Here is a 21,232-nt window from a genome sequence, read left to right on the forward strand (position 1 = left end):
ACTAATGGAAACATCAGAGTCTGACCACAACCATTTTCATTGCAGCCTGCTCTGCATTAGTGACACTATGATGTTGTTAAATCATTGACAGACTGATGGTCTGATACTTTGTTCCAGAGCAAAGACATTAGTTTATCATTTATTGTCTTTAATGTTTCTGTTCATTTGTAAGAAAGAAAGAATAATTTCCTGTTTCATTTAATTATTTCCTGTTAATCTGCTGTGATGTGTGTGTGTGTGGGTGTGTGTGTGTGTGTGTGTGTGCTGGAGATCAGAAACTGAAAACAATATTTAAAAATAAAATGTTTTCAGTTTTGTAGCCAGGTTGTTCTACTTTAAATAGTTTCATAAATCCAAAAACAGAAAATCACAGTTTCCTGACTGGAGTAAATGAAACAACAAACTATTCTTTTTTTATCCACCAGACAAATGAATAAAAAGGTGTGAACACATTTACTTTCTTGTTACTTCCTGAACCAGACAGAAGGTTGAACCCTGACAGCAGCATCAGTAAAGTCGATCATGTTACTTTCTATCTGCCACAGAAAGTAGTTTATACTACAGTATAACTTTAACTGTTTTACTGCAGCACAGTAACAGTCAGTGAAGTTCAGCTACTGTCCGTCTGTCTCAGTCGTCTCAAGATGTCTTCAGATATTTACACCAAACCAGATTTTTCCAAGAAGGTGAGATACAACAGAAAGGTGGAGGAAGATGGAGGAGAGTGGGAGGAAAGAGAGGTGGATATCTACGAGAGTAGAGATTTTATCAGAGATGATGTCACTGATATTCAGGCACAGGAAGAAGGTAAGTGATTGGACACAGGTGTAAATCTGCTTTGTTGCTCTGTTCTGTCCACACAGCATCTACTGCACATCTGTTCATCTTGTTGCTCTGCCTGAATTTTGTTTACATTATTCTAATTCTTTATTATTAAAGGTGTTTTGAGCTGGGACACATTTCCTAATATGATCCGAGTGTTTACTAAAGGATCATTGTTGTTGCAGATCATAAAGATACTTTAGGCAAATTCCTTATTTTGGAATATAAAACTCATCTCTGTATTTTTGTTCCTACATGTTTCAGTTAGTTGGATGATGTTCTGTTACCAAAATGTACAGTAACACTGAGTCTCCACAGAAAACTCAATTTCAGGGGTTTTGTTGCTGAATGTGTTCAGTTTTTGGCATCAGTCCTACTGGTCACCGTTTAACATTGAATCAGTTTTTAGATCTGTAGAAGCATCAGCTCTGGTAAAGAGAGTTTCACCACACAGTGGAACAAACACACAACAGGAAGAAGTGTGAGGTGTAAAGTGACTGTTCACTTTCAGCATCTGTACGGAGACAAAAGACACTCAGCAACAATGGACAATTCTGTGGACATTTTGTACAGATGTCACCACAACCACAGACCTGAACCACGATGCTTGTGGGTAAACCACCATGATTAAAGCTGAAGCTGATCAGTAACAACCAGCTGCCATGTTGCCACAGTGTCTCTCAGTTACAGTTGTATGGACATTCAGTTATATAACTACTGGACCATATGAACTGATTAGTCAGAAACAGAAATCAGTTGCCTTTTGTCCCTTAGTCAGTGAGCAAGACAGAAAGACAGAGTGGTCAAGTGTTGTAGAGATGGAATGAAGAGAGTAAGTGGTGGTAACAAGAACAAAGCAGTAAATCTGAGGAATCTGATGGTTTCACTGTGATTATGTTCTAAAGCACAATTCAACAGGGACACACCTCCACCTCTGCTCTGCTGATGTGTGGAGCCCACGGTCAAACACAAATTCACTGGATCAGTCACAGAATGAGGTGAAGGAGCTTCAGGGTCAAATTACAGGTGAGAAAAACCTCTAAAAATCCTCCTGCAGCAATATTTCTGTCTTTCTTTGTTTTACTGATTGTTTCTCTCCAGACTTCTTGGTTATCAACAGTCATCTACACGATGAAGTAAAGAAACCGCAGGTCAAAAGTTTTGACAGTTTAGTTTTATGTGATAGTACAAAAATGTGCCTTTACTTCATATTTTAAACTGTTTTCCTCTGTGTTCATTTAAAAATACAGAAATATCAGAGAACAAAGTGACACTTGTTTGGTCAGAATGTTGTGAAGGATGGAATAGATTTGGATCCAGCTGTTATGGGGCGACTGTGGCGCAGGAAGGTAGAGCGGTTGTCCACCAATCTCACAGTTGTTGGTTCAATCCCTGGCTCCTCCGGTCACATGTCGAAGTGTCCTTGAGCAAGACACTGAACCCCAACTTAGTTGCTCCTGGTGAGTGTTGGCCAGCTGCAGAGCAGCTCCCCCACCAGTGTATGAATGTGTGTGTGATTGTGAGTGCGAATGGGTGAATAAGAAGCAGTGTAAAGTGCTTTGAGTGCCAATAGGTAGAAAAGTGGTATATAAGTGCAGACCATTTGTTACTTTAAATCCACTAAAAAGAAAACTTGGTCTGAGAACAGAACAGAGGTGAACATCTGGTGATCATCACCAGCAAAGAGGAACAGGTGAGTGTTTGTTACTGTGTGTGTGACCAGTGTACAGTGTTTTAGAACTTCTTCAGAATCAGAATATATAGGGGTCAAAGCCCTGAAAATGGAGGCTTCTCTTTTGTTGGAAATGGTTAAAGTTGTGTGAACTGTGACAATAGTTGGTGGATGTGTGACACGGAGAAAAGAAATGTAACAGATTTAACAGATTTTACTCCCAACAGAAAGAAGAACTGAAATATAAATAGTAAAATGATCATCTCTTGTTAATTATCAGGAATTTGTCACTGAGCTGAATATAAATGAGGAGTCTTGGATTGGTTTAATGACTCAGTACACTTTTTATCAAGGGGATGTCAGTGGGAATGGGTGGATGGATCAGTGCTGTCAGTAACGTGAGACAGTTTTTATTTTTATTACACTGCCACTAGTCATTGTTAGAAAATACTAGATGTTAAAATGTAGAACGGAGACAGATGTGACACAGCCTCCAGATGTGGAATCACGTAAAAGTCATTGTTTGATTGAACATGTGTCAGGGTTGAAACATGGTTTAAAGTTCTGGTCACAGTTCAGAGGATTGAATGTGTGTGCTGCTCTCTGTATCCTCACACAGAACAAACATGGTGGAAGAAAGCTTCAACATTTAGAGTCAAACTTTCTTGAACTTGATCTCAGCATGAAGGAGCAGCTGCCTCTTCTCTGCTCTTTAGAAAGTGAAGAACAGACGAAGGAAAAAGCTGAATATGATCATTAGTCCCAGGGATGGATTCAGAGAGCAGCTTTCCAACCACTTTTTCCTGCTGCTGTCTTTTCCTCAGAGACAAAGCTGAAAGTGATGTGAGGAAACCTGTTGACAAAGTGAAAAGTCTAACAGACAGTGACTGGGCTCAGAAACTAAAGGAAGGACGGAAGAAACTAAATGCTGCTGGAGTCTGAGCAGAGTCACTGATCAAAAACTGCAAATCTGCCAGAAACTTGTGGATTTAAACTCTCAGTCAGTTTTAATGTTTTTATAATGAGGTGTTTGAACTGAGTTCAACACTAACATTGTCCACAGGTTCTGGGCAAGAGCAGAGCTGCATGACACAAAATGGTCCTATGCTGCATATTGTGATCAACAAGGAAAATGGAGAACGAAATATGTTTCTGATGATAAGAATAATCAAAACTGGATCTGTAAAAAATTTATTTAATTTTCTTTTTATCAAGGGGGTTGTAAACCTTTGACCTAACAATGTTCATTGTCTTACTAAATTATCTTTTTTTTTTACAGCAAACTGATGAAGCAACACTGAAAGTCCAAGAAACGCCTTTAAAACATAACACCTGGAATGTGATCTCACCTGGAGATGCAAGGTGAAGTATCGACAGCAGAAAAAGCAGCCTGACTAGTTTTAAACATGGAAAAAAGAAAGGAAAAGCAGCAAAGCATCAGCTGGAGCTCGTCGACATTTAAATGTAAATGTCGTCTGTGCTGCAGAAAATTCGGACCAATAGAAATTCAGAAAAGCCAAACACGTCACGGTTACTACGTTAATTTTAAGACCTGAGGTTTTTGCTTTTAACAATTGTTACATTTTAATTTAGTCCCAGGGTCTGTTTCATTAGTTAATGTGAACAGTAACAGTCTAAACATTAGGCCTCAACCAGTACAACAACTGTATCTGACCTCTGTCATTCAGCCTGTTAATAGTGAGTTTCATCAACACTGAGCCCAAAAACTGCCCAGATATCAGAGTTACCATCACGATTCAGCCACTAGAGGGCGTCCAAACCAAGAGACTGCTTCAGGAATCTGTGTCTGAAATCTGCTTATATCAGTGACATATTAGAGTGAGAGAAGTGAGCTGGTGATTGGAAGGTCCCTGCTTCAGTCACCAGCCCCAGCAGGATGAGTGGGGCAAGAGAAAAAGACCCCTCATCCTCCCCCATCACCAACACTGTGGTGTCCTCGAGCAAGACGCTTAATCCCAACTGCTCCAGTCCAGAACAGATCATCCATGTTTCAGAAACCCAGTAAAGCCCAGTAATCTGTTTCTATCTCCCACCTTCCAACAGAAGAGGGAGAAAACACAAAGATTACAAAGATCATCAATAATTTAAATAAATTAACAAACAGCCCAGTTGATAAAAAAATATAATATATGTCCTGAGAATGTATGTAAAGTCATAGTAATTAAAATAATGGTTTATGCTTCAAAGATATAAAAATAATTAGTAGTAATTAGTAGTATAATTAGTAGTAATTAAAGTCCTGTTTCCAACTGTTGCACTGAGAATAAAAGACAAAGATCATTATTCTGATCTGTTTCATATCAACAGCAGAAAAATCACGTGAACTAATCTTTCTTCTTCTGTCAGAACAAAGCTGAGCTGTGAACTTCTTCATGCTCCTCTCACCTTAAACCCACCTGACACCTCACACACCGAGGTCCAATCAGATCCACTCAGGTGTTAAACATGCTGACACACAGACCAGACACCTGCAGCAGTAAAATTAGACTCAGCCTCTGTCCTCAAGAGTGGACCTGTGGAAACGTCCACCACATGTTGCCTGCTTCATTTGCAGAGCTACAGAATCCCCGTCATGTTTTAGGTGGTCAGGTGGGATTGACGCGAGTGGAGATGAGGGGTCTCCTCCGACAGGGGTGATTAGAAGCAGGACAGCTGGCTGAAGCACCGGGCACATGTGAAGCACCAGTACGGCCTCTCGCCGGTCTGCGTCCTCAGGTGAACCGTCAGGTTGCCCTTCTCCACGAAGGCCCGGCCACAGTACGTGCAGGTGAATGGTTTTTCAAAAAGCAGCAAATCTGATGCTATGGGACACAAACCGACCTGCTGCCCGGTTCCACTTGCCCTACATGGACCTCAGGCTGTCCAGCTGTCGCTGCTCCCGGTACCGGACCAGAGTTTTCCCGAACACCCCCAGGATGTCCTCCACCGCCACCGTCAGTCGCTCGTTAACTTACAGCCGCAGAGTCTCCATCTCTGACAGCGTCCACACCGCCGAAACCCTCCACCGCTCCGGGAGTGAAGCACAGGAACATGTTAGTTTGACTTTAGTTTATCTGCTTACACATTAGTTTTACACATGAAAACACCAAATAAAAGACAAGATAAACGTCCGAACGGGGAATAAACTTAAAATGAAACTCATTCAAAGTGACATGTTGTGTTTAACAGACAAACTGACTGATGGAGCAGGAGAAGGAAACGAAGCAGCGGAGCTCCGACACATAAAGATGTCGGAGGAAAACAACAGCTCGTCCGAGCTTCCGGGAAAACAGCGTTTACTGCTTCATAGTTATGGATGAAATACTCAGATCGTGTATTTATACACAGGTAAAACTGTCACAGCGTACAAATAAGTAAAGTTCTTGTGTGAGGGTAAATGGTCTACATACGTGGTAAAAGGACTTAATTTCTTTACTGCAGTGATGTTTAAAAGAACAAGTCATGGTAAAAAAGAACTATTCTACTTTATCTGGGCAGTGATTTATCAACATAAAGTTTGAAGTTAGAACACGTCAGTGACACTGGGCCTGAACTTTACTAATAAGATAAATTCATATTTCATGTCAGCTTTTATTATTCATATTTTACTGTAAAATACTGTACAAAACCTACATTTACTACATTACAATCTGAAATACATTTACGCTTTAAAAAGTTGCTGTGTGCTTTGACTGGAACCTTGAAACTTCAAACCTTTTTCAGCCTAACCAGAAAAAAACATCTCTGAGGACAGAAACCCTGTAATTAACTGCGCCGAGTTCACTTTCGATTAGTGTCGAAGTGTTTTGTCAGACGAAAAGACGATATAGTCCACTAAATATTTAATATCCTATATAGTCAGTAGGTCAGTTGGTAAAGCGGTCACTTCGATATGTCCAAGTGTCTCTGGACAAGACACTGAACCCCAACAGCCCATTCCCCTCCCCTGCTATGCAGGTCCTGGTCCAAGAAATTGGGAAGGGATCTGGCGTAAAAACTGTGCCACATCAACATGCGGACAATGATCCGCTTATCCTGTTCTTGCTCCGAACAAGCTTCCTGCTTACGTCCCGTTTCCAGTTGTAGTTTTTACTTTTTCTTTGTCCGTGTTGTGGCGCAGATCTTTTCTCCGTGTGAATCTTTGGTAAGTGATAATTTCAGTGTGTAAAAGATTCTCAGCTGCAGTTTGATGGACTTTAAAAATGTTTGTGATCACGATCCGTGTTTTAAAGTGTAGTTATTTAAAAAGCTTTGTTCCAGCAGATTGCTCACAGGGAAATGACAGTTTTTCCTCATTCCACCTTTTCTTGTTGTTGTTTACTAAATATTTCAAACCAATTTCATAATCATTTGAGGCTACACATTACATACAGATGACTTTAGGTTTGGATAAAAACATGCGACATGTACTGATAAGGTGTTACACATTTTTATTCCAATAGCTTCCTCAAATTTTGTTGGACACACTTCAAAGCAATTTTAGTGACATCTGATCCTCCTCCCACTACATGTACAACCTCTGCATTTTGATTAAGAGTTTTTCAGTCTAGCCTGTTTTTTTGTTTGCTAATATCCTGTATTTATAATACATCAACAATCTGCTACAATTCTCTATAGTAACACTGATCTTTGTTCTTACTTTTAAATTCTTTTTAGAATTTTTATTTTTTTTGTACTTAATTTGTCGTAGTTTGTTGAACATATCTGGACTAAACTTGTACATTTATCTTAAAATAAAAGTCTTTATGTTCACTATCTGTGATCAGATTTATTACATCCTGTTTGTAGAAAAACGGTGACATCCCATCTCCAACAGTCATCAATAGTTTCTTTTAACCATGAATAAAACACGTTAAGGTTCCTAAACTCGACATACTTGAACCATATGTAATACAGGTCTTTGTCCTTTTTTCATTCATTGCTATGATTTTCTTCTTCTTCTTTTCCTTTCAGTTGTTCCCTTTCAGGAGTCACCACAGTGAATCATCTATTCAATTCAATTCAATTCAATTCAACTTTATTTATATAGCGCCAATTCACAACAAAGTCATCTCAGGGCACTTTTGTAGTGATCTGCCTCCATCCTCTTCTCTCACACCAACGACCTTCATGTCCTCTTCTCACTACATCCATAAATCTCCTCTTTGGTCTTCCTCTAGACCTCCTGCCTCGCAGCTCCAACCTCAGCATCCTTCTACCGATATATTCACAGTTTCTCCTCTGAACGTGTCCAAACCACCTCAATCTGGCCTCTGTGACTTTATCTCCCACACATCTAACATGATCTGTCCCTCTGATGTCCTCATTCCTGATCCTGTCCATCCTCGTCACTCCCAAAGAGAACCTCAACATATTAAGCTCTGCTACCTCCAGCTCTGCCTCCTGTCTTTTCTTTAGTGCCACTAAGCCGAACTACATCTCTGGTCTCACCACCATCTTGAACATGTTTCCTTTCATTCTCGCTGATGCTCTTTTATCACACAACACACCTGACACTTTTCTCCACCTGTTCCAACCTGCCTGCACTCGTCTCTTCACCTCTTTTCCACACTCTCCGTTGCTCTGAACCGTTGACCCTAAGTACTTAAAGTCCTGCACTTTCTTCACCTCTGCTCCCTGTAACCTCACTGTTCCACCTGGGTCCCTCTCATTCACACACATGTATTCTGTCTTGCTGTGGCTAAGCTTCATTCCTCTGTTTTCCAGAGCAGACCTCCACCTCTCTAGATTTTCCTCCAACTGCTCCCTGCTCTCACTACAAATCAAAATGTCATCTGCAAACACCATAGTCCATGGAGATTCCTGTCTAACCTCATCTGTCAGCCTGTCCATCACCAGAGCAAACAAGAAGGGGCTCAGAGCTGATCCTTGATGCAGACCCACCTCCACCTTGAACTCCTCTGTCACACCTACAGCACCTCACCACTGTCTTACAGCTCTCATACATGTCCTGCACCACTCTAACATACTTCTCTGCCGCTCCAGACGTCCTCGTACAAAACCACAGCTCCTCTCTCGGCACCCTGTCATACGCTTTCTCTAAATCTACGAAGACACAATGCAACTCCCTATGACCCTTTCTGTACTTCTCCATCAGCATCATCAAAGCAAATACTGCATCTGTTGGACTCTTTCTAGACTTGAAACCATATTGCTGCTCACAAATGTTCACCTCTGCCCTTAGCTGAGCTTCCACTACTCTTTCCCACAACTTCATTGTTTGGCTCATCAGCTTTATTCCTCTGTAGCTGCCACAGCTCTGCACATCTCCCTTGTTCTTAAAAATTGGTACCAGTACACTTCTCCTCCAGTCCTCAGCATCCTCTCACTCTCCAAGATCTTGTTAAACAAACTAGTCAGAAACTCTACTGCCACCTCTCCTAGACACTTCCATACCTCCACAGGTTTGTCATCAGGACCAACTGCCTTTCCACTCTTCATCCTCTTCAATGTCCTCCTCACTTCACTCTTACTAATCTTTGCTACTTCCTGCTCCACACCAGTCATCACTTCTTCTCTTTGTTCCCTTTCATTTTCCTCATTCATCAACTCTTCAAAGTTCTCCTTCCATCTTCCCATCACACTCCTGGTACCTGTCAATACATTTCCATCCTTATCTTTAATCACACTAACCTGCTGCATATCCTTCCCATCTCTATGTCTTTGTCTCACCAACCTGTACAAATCCACCTCTCCCTCTTTAGTGTCCAACCTAACATACAAGTCCTCATATGCTCTTTGTTTGGCCTTTGCCACCTCTACCTTCACCTTACGCTGTATCTCCCTGTGCTCCTGTCTACTCTCTTCAGTCCTCTCAGTGTCCCACTTCTTCTTAGCTAACCTTTTTCTCTGTATACACTCCTGAACTTCGTTCCATCACCAAGTCTCCTTGTCCGCTTTCCTCTTTCCAGATGACACACCGAGTACCCTCCTACCTGTCTCCCTGATCAAATTAGCTGTAGTGGTCCAGTCATCTGGAAGCACCTCCAAACCACCCAGAGTCTGTCTCAGCTCCTCCCTGAAAACTACACAAGATTCTTCCTTTTACAACTTCCACCACTTCGTCCTGCTTCTACCTCCGCTCTTGTACGTCACCCTATGTTCCTGCCTCTTCTGGAAGAAAGTGTTCACTACAGCCATCCTCCATCCTCTTTGCAAAGTCTACCACCATCTGTCCTTCTTTGTTCCTGTCCTGAAGACCAAACCTGCCCATCACAGTCTCATCACCTCTGTTCCCTTTAACTACATGCCCATTGAAAGCCCATTTCAACCACTCTCTCACCTCTGGGGATCCTCTGCATCACTTCATCTAACTCACTCCAGAATTTCTCCTCCTCTTCTAACTCACATCCTACCTGTGGGGCAGAACCACTCACAACATTGAACATCACCCCTTCAATTTCCAGCTTCAGACTCATCAACCTGTCTGATACTCTAATCTCTAGAACATTCCTCACCAACTCCTCTTTCAGGATAACTCCTACTCCATTTCTCCTCCTATCTGACCCATTGTAGAACAACTTGAACCTAAAGTAATAGTTTATACAATTGAAAATGGATTGAAAAGTTGACGCTGATCACATCATCATACTCCATAAAGATAATATTAAATACACGCAGTCTATAAAGCAGCGCAAAAGTAAAAGTGAAACAACAGCGTCGCAGAAGCAAAATGCGGAAAATATAATCTTACCCGAAAATGAATGGTGACATAAGAGAAGCAATATAAATAACGTGCTCATGATGCTAAAGACTGATATGTTTACTTTTCTTCCATCAAAGTATTTTTCCCCACCATAGGAGAGATGTAGATAGTGTGTGAGGTTTGTACCAAATGTGCCCAAGTCACGTGTTCAATGGGCCAGTGGAGGAAAGGTGCGTTTGTATAGATAAACTGAAATTCATTCCGCTGGTGCAAATGTTTTTTCACAATTAAAAGTAGGAAAAATGGCCAAGGAGTCATGTAAAAAGTTACAGTAAATGATTGAACTTTAAATTAGTGCGAGGATGTGTCTCCTCCTAGTTAAAACAAACTACATTTTTAATGAAGGAAGTTATCCTGTCTAAGGTTTCAGTTTTATTGAAGGCTATGTACAGAAATAAAGTGCAAAACGTCTTGACCTTGTATATACAGCAACCTGTAGTGTCAATGAATCTATTAATCCTAGAGATGAAGCAACAGGTCTGATCAGCTCTAAACTACTTTACACTTGCTCAGTGTCCCACTTTATCAGACCAGCTGTCCCACTAAACCCAAACCCCCCTGTTAACAGAAACAGGGTCTGGTTGGCTTTTAGCTCAGAGTTGACTCTCATTTAAAACTGAAGTTAAACTTGACATCATCTCTGCTGAAACATGATGAGAACTTTATTGTTGTTCTTCCTCCTCTGTCACACTGGATCTTCAGGTAAAATTAACTTTCCTTTTTTTTAGCCAACAGCAGGTTGATTTAGGATTTTAACATATGACATCTGGAATTTTTTAACATCCCTCCAACTTTTAGATTTAGTCTCCTGAAGTTTACATTAAATGCTGTAAATGCCATTTTGTAAATGAAGCCATTTCCCAGGTTGGTGAGTTCTTGGGAATAAATCTGAAAAGACATTGTGCAGCTCACTCAGCCAGTGGACTTTTACTACATACATTTAAATACAAAATACTAAAACCACAAGCAGAGAAATGTCAACAGTAACAGCAGAATGAGCAGCAGCCAGCCTCCTACACCTGCTTCACATTTCTCTCATAATCAGTTTGCTGCTCCTCTCTTGCCACCACCCTACCTGAGACCTGCCACATGAAGGACGGAATTGTGATGGAAAATCATGTATTATTACACTTTATCTTAGTATTTGACCTAGTTGTAATGGTAACTTGTACTCAGGGCCCATCAACAGAAACATATAAAACTAATGTGTGATGTCTGAAGTTTAGAACTGCAGGATGGAGACTTGAAACTCTGTTGATGTTCTTCTGTCTTGTAAGATAATCAAACCCTAAAATACATCCTGGATGTTGAAGCTTCTTTACTGGTTACACTTGAGGTGTCTAAGACCAGATATTATCACTTGTGCCATGACAACCACAACCAGCTTTAAAGTATTTTCAACATTTATTAAAATAAGATCTTCTCTCTTCCCCTAGTTTTAAACACTGGTCCACAGATCACCAGTGACGAACTACACAGATGCTCCGGTGAAAATTCTGTGCACTGTATCACATTGTGTGTAAATAATGTTGAATGTTAAGTGAATTACTTGGATTAGTTTTTAATTCATCATGGTCTAGGGTCATGTTTTACGGTGCATGGTTTTGGTGTTAGAACCAGCAGGTTCCAGTAATTCCCAGGTAAAACCAGTTTTTACTTGAGAATCAAAATTATGCAAATGATTTAAACTGAACACATACACAGTGATACAGTGATACAACACCACATATAAGCCTCATTTTTCTCTCATGGGAAGAGGCTTTAAAAAAAAACAGTCAAGTGCACATAGTCTTGAGTCTCACACCTGGAAGCAGGTGTCATGTCTTAACAGTAATTATCTGTGTGATCGCTTGATAAAGTCAAATTAACTACAACATATTCAGGTTCCTTGAAACTTCATGTTTGGGAAAAGTTTGCTGTTCTCATGCCTCTTGAGTAATACTGCATATATCATCTACTCCAGTACCTTGCTTGTGTATAAATACAGTAATACTTGTACAGTATGTTGTTGTAGGGACTATGATGTGCACATACACTCTGAGTGTATGCTGAGCGCCACCTACAGACCATATACTGTCATCAGATGACATTCAGGACAGGAGATGAGCAATCGATGTAATAGTGACAAACTCTCACACTTTTCATACAGAGGATGAGAATCGAAATTATTTCTGCAGAAAATTCAGTTTAACTCTGATCAGGTTAACTGTGAACATTATAACACCAGAAAAGTGCAACTCACACTCCCCGACTCTGACAGTGTATGAAACACATACGAGTAGTTTCATTGATTCATCTGATTTATCACAGTTTGCTGATCAGTTTCCAGGTTCCCTTGTGCTGTGAACTCTATTACTCTGTTGTTCAGAAACGTCACAGCGTAATGAAGCGAAGTTATTATGGTAAACTAACCTTACAGGCCGTGTTACTGCTTACAGCTTAGCATTAGCTGGGTCACAGTAGGTACAGTGTTCTTTTCTTGGTATGAGTCATTTTTGTGTCTGTGAACATAGAGCTGATGTAATTTTCCAAAAAGGTCCAGTTTTGTCTCACCTGTCTAAAAGACTTTCTCCCAGAAGCTTTGTGACTCATCAATTTGGATTTTCAACTCGCTTTTAATGATTCTATTTTGAGGAGTGCATGTATATTAATGCTCATGTCAGCCTTCCCTATATTAAAACATCTTTGCTTCTAGCTAAAAGAAAACACTCCTCCAGATGACATCATTCGGAGGAATGCTTCATCATCATGAGTTTCAAGCATATTTACTCCCCAAACTAGACTAATAGAAAACAAGTTGAAAATCAGTGATATTGTCCTTTAAGTCCAGTTTGGCTCGAACAGCAACAGATGGTTCGATCCGACACTGATGTACCTTGACCTTGGAGTTCACCTCTAATTTCTTTGGAATTTGTTCTGGGCTCTTTGGTTACCATTCGTATTATTCATTTCTTCAATTTGTCATCAGTTTTCCTCTTGCAGCCATGTCCAGGCAGGTTGGGTACAGGTCCATGGACAATAAACATCTGAATAATATGTGCAACTATAGTCACAGGAACATTAAGCTGCTTGGTTGTGGTCTTATAGCCTCTAAAAATCAGCACCATAAAAAAACTATAAATAAATAATTTAAAACATTATCAATAAACTATCTAGTAAACTGAAACAGTGTCACAGTTACGCCTCAATGTGATCAGCTCCTAAAAACATCATATACAATATAAAATACGGGACATTACTATTTTGACCATATGGCAAAAATTTTCAAAACGTGTAAAATTTGACTATGAACTAAATCATTTTACTATGAATAACCAGCAAACACAGGTTTATCTGCACCTGTTGGTTCATCGTGTAAGAGACCGTCTGCTATTTACCGATTCTGTAACAATGGAAAATCAGCAAATAATCAGCAAAATGAATTTTCTGTTCCTGTGCAAATTGTCACTGTCACAGTGTGGGCTCCATATAATTTATGTAATAAACAAATAAAAAATAAACCTCCTGTCTGGATCTTATTCATTATTCAACTCACATGAAAAACATATTTGTGAATCAGACCCTTCAGTATTTGGATAAATGATCTTAAATATCAGCAGTAAAGTCTGACCACAGATGTTATGTTAATGTGTCAGATACACATTTAATCAACATTTTTTTCTGCTGATCATCTCATTCTCTGGTTTTATCCTGACCTGCGATCAGTATTTATGCTTCTCTAGAACACTGTAGTATTTCTGCCTGTCGCTCAACAAAAATACAGATTCATACATTTTATGATGCTGATATTAGTGGACAAGTCTTTCTACCAGCTGAGCCACAGTTGCAGCAATTTAGGGGCAACTGTTATTTTGAAAATATAGATATATATAATATATATTATTGTTAACTCTTAACTTTATGTTTTCTATAATAGGGAGGAGTGTTGTAAAAATGATTAATTTTCTATTAATAGTGTGTTAAAAGTTTTGTGTCCTTCTGGAGAGACAGATATATGTCTGACCATGGAGGGACAGATATGTGACTCTGACCATGTAGCAAAAAAAAGGATGGTGGTGTATAGTTGAGCTAGAAAGGGACAGAGACATCAAACAGATACATGTCCATGTAACCGATGGTTCTTTGTTCATCTTGCTGAACCCTCTCATGAGAGTAGTGCTGTAGAACTCAGTCCTTTTTCCTTCTTTGTACTTTTTTATTCTTGATTCTCTGTAATAAAACCACTCAAAGACAATTTTGAAAGAAATTCTGTTTATTTCATTGGGAAAACAGGACTTTAGGACGTCAGTTCCACCTTTGTCCCCCATCACGATTTATTACTTTGTTTGTTGTCTCACTGACCTCAGTCTGGATTCTGGTTTTCCTTGTCGTGTTTGACTCTGGGTAAGACTGTTAACTTGTTTTTCTGTCTGTCTGGTTCTCTGTGCAGCAGCCTGTCAAATGTCTGGATTTGTCGTCCATGTGAAGTCTCCTGGTTGTTATTGGGGCTCATCATAGTGCTGTGGTCTCAAACAGGACGTTAAAGTCAGAAGTAAAATCATCAACAGCCTGTCTGAGCTTCATACAAACCAGCTACTAAACAAAGTCCAGTCCATCCTGTCTGACAGCTCAAGCCCCTCTATACAGAGTTCAGTGTCTTCTGTCTATGTCTTTAGAATCCATGAAGCAGATCCAACAGATACAAACACAGTTTCTACCCTCTCTCATCACTATGGTTAATTTAGAGAGGATACACTGATATAGGTTTAAACTTTCCTCCTTTCTGTCTCTGTGTTGGATGTTGTCCTGTAATGTCTGTGTATTTGTGTTACTCTACTACTGCACAAACAACAGCAGCGTCTTCTCTCTGTGTTTCCAGCTGAAGCTCCAAAGTCTCTGTGACTGGATGTGAATTCAGCAGCTGAGCAGCTTCAAGGGAACATTGTCAGTGTTGTTGCTGTAAAGACTGAGCTCAGCTCTCCAGCAGGTGTGGACTCTGCTATGAATCAGTGTGAGGACAGAGAGGAGGGAGTCCCTCCCTCTAAAACCACTCTGTGTGGGGGACATGAGAGTCAGACCAAAGACCAGAGGTGAGATGAGGATCTCTAACTGTCCATGACTCTTGTCCATGTCAAATCAGTCCACCATCATTATTCCCACTCACTGTCACATCTGCCACTCAGCTCCTCAATAACAGCTTAGAAGAACTAATCATGAACTACTAACTGTCTTAGTTAACAAAGAGCCAACCACTGATTAGTCCACTAACCAACTAAGATGAGACAGCATCTTTCATCAGATTCCATGTTGATGAACAGGAGAACGTTCCTCATCCACTGTCTTCTTACTGACTTTCTATCTGCTTCTAACATTTCAGCTGCTGACAGTCTGCTCACAATTCATCTGCTTTCAGCTTCAAACTACTTTTCATTTGCTTTGCTACTTCTTTGTTTGGATAAGGATGAAGAAGCAGAGACCAGACTCTGCTGAACACAGCTGGGTCTCTATGAAGAGTGACTGGTCTGTTGATCGCAATATCAACTTTAAACAACTTTAAAGGTGGACAGCCTGCCGATAGAAGGTAAGAAATGAAATATAGGAAATAAGGAAATTAGTCCCTCTGAGTCTATCCAACCTCATTGATCACAGTTGGCCGTCCATCAAGGCAAACCGAAAGCAGAGACACTATCAAAGGAACATCTACTTGTTGCACATTCATGACTTTCACATTCACATTCACACATGTCTACTAAGCTTATTCATTTAACAAACTAACACTATGTGGCACCTGGTCTCCTCTTCATCAGGTAAAAACCATGTTGACTTGGATTAAGGTCTGCTGATTGACTCAGTCACTCTAAAAACTTCCACTTTTTCAATCTTTAGTTGTTTGTCGAGTTAAAACTGTGTTTTGGATCATTGTCATGCTGCCTGATGAAGTTCCTCCACATTAGTTTTGTTTAACTTCTCTGTAAATGTTTCTCTTCACCTCTGAATTCATTCTGCTGTTTTCTTCCTAAGTTCTATAATCAATAGTCTATCATCTGGATTTTTTAGTAGTTTTAGTTTTACTGATGGTAAAAACCATCAAATGAAAGCTACATTTCTGAACGTTTGTCTCATATCCATCTTTTGTTGTTAGTATTTTCCGAGGCAACTGTAGTTAATTGTGGTACTGATTCATGTAATGAAGATACTCAGAGCCTGGGTGAGATGGCAGTACAACAGCTTTTCCTTGATATAACAAACTACAGTGACACTTGGTGGATCACTTGATGTTAAACAATGTAACATATATTACTGTCACTGGTTTAGCCTCTCAGCTGTCATTTTGCTTGAAGCTATTATTTTCTCTCCAGAGTTGAGCACCAGAGCTCAGAGGTTCACAGTGATCAGTTTGCCCAGCAGCATCAACCAGACCTGGACTCCATATTTTTGGTCTGTACATGTACAATCACACTTTGACTATGAACATAAAACCCAGACTGAATGTTCAACAACCATTCAGGTCCTAACAGAGTCCATGCTGCTGTGTTCAGACCAGCAGGTCTTCAGACTGACAGATGAATCACATGTTGTCTTCTACCAGTTTAAATGAAATGTTCACTTCTCATTCTGTTCCAGCTGCTGGAGGACAACATTGTCACTTTTGTGAAGAACCAGCTGAAGGAGATCCAGAGGTTCCTGAGACCAGATTACCCAGAATGCTCAGAGAGTCAGAGGGAGGATGAGGAGGTGTTGGACAGTGAGGATGAAGAGCAGAGGAGGAGCAGCAGAGAGTCATTTGTGAAGATCACAGTGAACTTCCTGAGGAGAATGAAGCAGGAGGAGCTGGCTGACTGTCTGCAGAGCGGTAAGAGGTTTTGATCACGTGATGGAAAGAGGAAATAGAAACAGCAGGAGAGAGGTTTCCATTTCCAAACTCTGCTGTAAATATGCTGCACACATCTGTATCAGATCAGAGGCTGTTTGTCCTCCACTGATGATAAAACTGATGGAGGAAGAAAAACTCTACAGACACTTAAATGATAAGATTCTCTGATTTTCTGAAGGATCCACTCACTGGTTTCATTTCTTCTTTCTTCATTCAGGATTTGATGCTGCATGGTGTCGACGTAAACTCAAGTCTAACCTGAAGAAGAAGTTCCAGTGTGTGTTTGAGGGCATCGCTAAAGCAGGAAACCCAACCCTTCTGAATCAGATCTACACAGAGCTCTACATCACAGAGGGAGGGACTGGAGAGGTCAATGATGAACATGAGGTCAGACAGATTGAAACAGCATCCAGGAAACCAGACAGACCAGAAACAACAATCACACAAGAAGACATCTTTAAAGCCTCACCTGGAAGAGATGAACCAATCAGAACAGTGATGACAAAGGGAGTGGCTGGCATTGGGAAAACAGTCTTAACGCAGACGTTTCCCTCTGGACTGGGCTGAAGACAAAGCCAACCAGGACATACAGTTCACATTTCCATTGACTTTCAGAGAGCTGAATGTGCTGAAAGAGAAAAAGTTAAGTTTGGTGAAACTTGTTCATCAGTTCTTTCCTGAAACCAAAGAAGCAGGAATCAGCAGGTTTGAAGATTTCCAGGTTGTGTTCATCTTTGACGGTCTGGATGAGTGTCGACTTCCTCTGGACTTCCACAACAATGAGATCCTGACTGATGTAACAGAGTCCACCTCAGTAGATGTGCTGTTGACAAACCTCATCAGGGGGAACCTGCTTCCCTCTGTTCGCCTCTGGATAACCACTCGACCTGCAGCAGCCAATCAGATCCCTCCTGAGTGTGTAGACATGGTGACAGAGGTCAGAGGGTTCACTGACTCACAGAAGGAGGAGTACTTCAGGAAGAGATTCAGAGATGAGGAGCAGGCCAGCAGAATCATCTCCCACATCAAGACATCACTTTTAAGTCTGAGCTCAAAACCTTCCTCTTTAATAAAGCATATAGTTAGTTATAGTTATGCTGCCATAGGCTTAGACTGCTGGGGGACCCACCCCCGATGCACTGAGCTCCATTCCGCCTCTTGACCATCTCTCCTCTCAGCCCGCAATTGTCACCACCGTATGTCATTAACTCTGTGTGTTCTCTCCCGTAGTTGTCTTTGTCCTTCTCTGTCCCCCTCTCTCTGTCCCTTTCTGCAGGTGTCTCTGGCTTTGAAGCTGTGTGTCTTCCAGCGTGCAGCTACTGGTCCTACCAATCTGCCCGATGTTTTGTTGTTGCTTTTTGTTGCTCTGTTCTTTTTCTCTCTCCCCTTTCCACTCACCCCAACCGGTCAAGGCAGATGGTCGTCCACCCTGAGCCTGGTTCTGCTGGAGGTTTCTTCCGTTAAAGGGAGTTTTTTTCTCTCCACTGTTGCCTATGGCTTGCTCCAGGGGGAATTGTTGGGTTCTCTTTATACATCTTTATAATCTTGATTTTATTCTGTAAAGTGCCCTGAGATGACTTTGTTGTGAATTGGCGCTATATAAATAAAGTTGAATTGAATTTAATTGAATGGACAGGATGCACAGACTGTGATCCTGCCTCCGGTAGAAGTAGGAGAATAATGAAAACTCTGATGTGGACACTCGACTTGTGTGGTTAGTGTGGAGCAGAGTTCATCTTTGTGTCTCAGAAACTGTAAATGTCAGAGTAATGACACTTGGTTCACCACTACATCATGATGTACTGCTTCACATACAAGATGGTAGCCACCACACCACCAACTGGCCATTTATGGATCTGCATTTGGGGAAATATTTTTCTTGCATCTGGTTTTACTTTTACATTTTTCAGTGTTTTCAGTCTCACAGTGACGATGGCTGTAAGCAACAGCATCTTGGCTTCAGCCATCACAAGCATTTTCTTCAGGAAATGTTCTACTACTTCATTTGAATTCATGAAGATGTCATAGGTACTTATACTTATCATCAGGTCTGATTCCTCCACCAAAAGTCCACCACAGTGATAAAAAGTCACTGAGCTGAGAGACGACTGACAAACTCAACAAAGAACGTTTCCTGATTTTCTAAAAAACTATTTTTTTATTAGAAATTTAAAATAGTGCTTGAATTGTTTTATTAATTTTTAAAAACATCTTTCCATTATATGAACTGCTTTTCTTGTCACAGGGGAGTTGGAGGCAACTGATCGCTTTAATTAAATCAGATAAAAAAGGAAACTGGAGTATACAATGTGTTTATATATTTTTGTCATAAAACTGTTAACATTGATAACAATTGTAGCAATATGCATTTTATTTTCACTTTTAACTTTGTTCAGCAAATGATGTGTTGTTGCTGTGGATGCTGCTCTCAACTGAACTTGGAAAATACAGTGTTAGTGAATTAATAGGATCAAAATTATTAGGAAATTTTGTAAGAAAATTGAAATGTTTCTTCTGCCATCTTGGACAGTTATGTATGACACCACCACATGACAAACCACAGTAGAAATGGCCTGCACCCACATTAAGACACTGTTACATTGACTATTGCAAGACATATGCATATTATGTATATAATCTTTCTTCAGTGAAAGTATAGGATCTTTAGTTTATTAGTTATTACACATTTATCAGAGCATTGTATGAAGGTAACTTAGTCAATCTGTGGTTGCCTTTACTCAATACATCAATAATCCAATGAAAGAAAAAGAAAATAATCTCTTTATTGAATTTATCTCCGTCCAACAGTTTTAATAATTTCTACTTCTTTTTTGGTTGTGGTCTTCCACTGCTTCAGCTCCTCACTGGAGGGGGTGCTGGGGAATAGAGTAGATTTAGTCATATTGTTAGATAATTAGCAAACAGGCAAACAAGATGGGCGTATTGAAGAGGTCACAAATAGGACAAGAAGTCACAGGATGTGTCATATTTAGAGGACGGCTTAAGATCACAATAGGCACTTTGTTTGTTATAAGGCTTGAAAGAATGTAGTAGATAGAGGGTCCTGGGGTCACAAGATCTACAAGAAAGTGAAATAAAAAGGTTTTATTGCTTCACAACTGACATTAACAGATAATCTAATAAAGAACAAGAATGATGACTGTCAATTGTGTGCACCTGGTTTCTTCAGTCATGTTTTGTGAGGGTGGTAACTTCTTGGGTTTGAGTATAAATAGAAAGAGTTTGAGAGATACAAGCCAGAAGACACCAACATCCATGTGTTCTTCTCAATGCCGGCATTTATTAAACTGAGATGGTTCATCACGCTGAGTCTCTGTCTTCTGTTTAAAATTCTTCCAAGATCTAGTAACACTTGACTAAGGAATTGGGAAAATTTCTATTAGGTTTTGGCGACGAGGATGGGAAGACAAACTGGTCTTCAGTGTTTCACTTCCCTCTCTGAGCTCAGCAACCAGGGCAAAACAAAAATTCTGTACGAAGAAAAACTAAAATTACATCATTGTATCCTGCTGCCAACCAGGCAAATAGCATTGTCTCTTTATGTCTGTCCAGATGCAAATTCTAATTAGTTTTTTCAAGATTTCACGTGGAGTATGTGTTTGTGCACGATGAAATGAAATTCCCTCCAAATGTTCCTGAGACACTGCATTGGCTTAAATGAGAAAGACATGAAGTTACAGTGACTTTGGCTTCTGAACATTGAGCACCAAAATCTAATCAGTTCCCTCTTTGAATGCAAATGAATGTTTTTTTTTTTGGCCACAAGATGTCACCTGTTGATTGCAGCACAACTGCTCCTGGTTACTGATGAGAGACTGAGGACCTGCTGAGAGCTTAATGGACAGGTGATAACAGGGGATGTCTCAGCAGGTAGGAATTGCTGTGCAAAGACAGGACAGTGAGGATGATGGGAGCTGTCTGAGAAGGAGGGTGTGGACTTTACAGGAGACTTTGCCACCACAATATGAGCTGAATGTAATTTAATAAAGTTTAGTGTCAATGAATCTATTAATCCTAGAGATGAAGCGACAGGTCTGATCATCTGACTGATATGTGTATTTGCTTTAAACCACTTTACACTTGCTCAGTGTCCCACTATATCAGACCAGCTGTCTCCTTCTGGAGAGACAGATATGTGACTCTGACCATGTAGCAAAAT

General features: G+C 40.3%; 1 protein-coding gene across 1 annotated transcript; it reads left to right on the top strand.

Moving 5' to 3' along the window:
* The first annotated feature begins 15,635 nt into the window (after positions 1–15,635).
* Positions 15,636–20,219, top strand: LOC137100339 (NACHT, LRR and PYD domains-containing protein 3). The gene is made up of 4 exons (XM_067478114.1): positions 15,636–15,759; positions 16,538–16,616; positions 16,803–17,031; positions 17,270–20,219. The coding sequence occupies exons 3-4, from the start codon at positions 16,995–16,997 to the stop codon at positions 17,617–17,619; spliced, it is 387 nt and encodes a 128-aa protein (XP_067334215.1). The 5' UTR covers positions 15,636–15,759; positions 16,538–16,616; positions 16,803–16,994; the 3' UTR covers positions 17,620–20,219.
* Positions 20,220–21,232: the final 1,013 nt, after the last annotated feature.

Source organism: Channa argus, chromosome 1, assembly GCF_033026475.1.
Source record: "Channa argus isolate prfri chromosome 1, Channa argus male v1.0, whole genome shotgun sequence".
Lineage (NCBI taxonomy): Eukaryota > Metazoa > Chordata > Actinopteri > Anabantiformes > Channidae > Channa > Channa argus.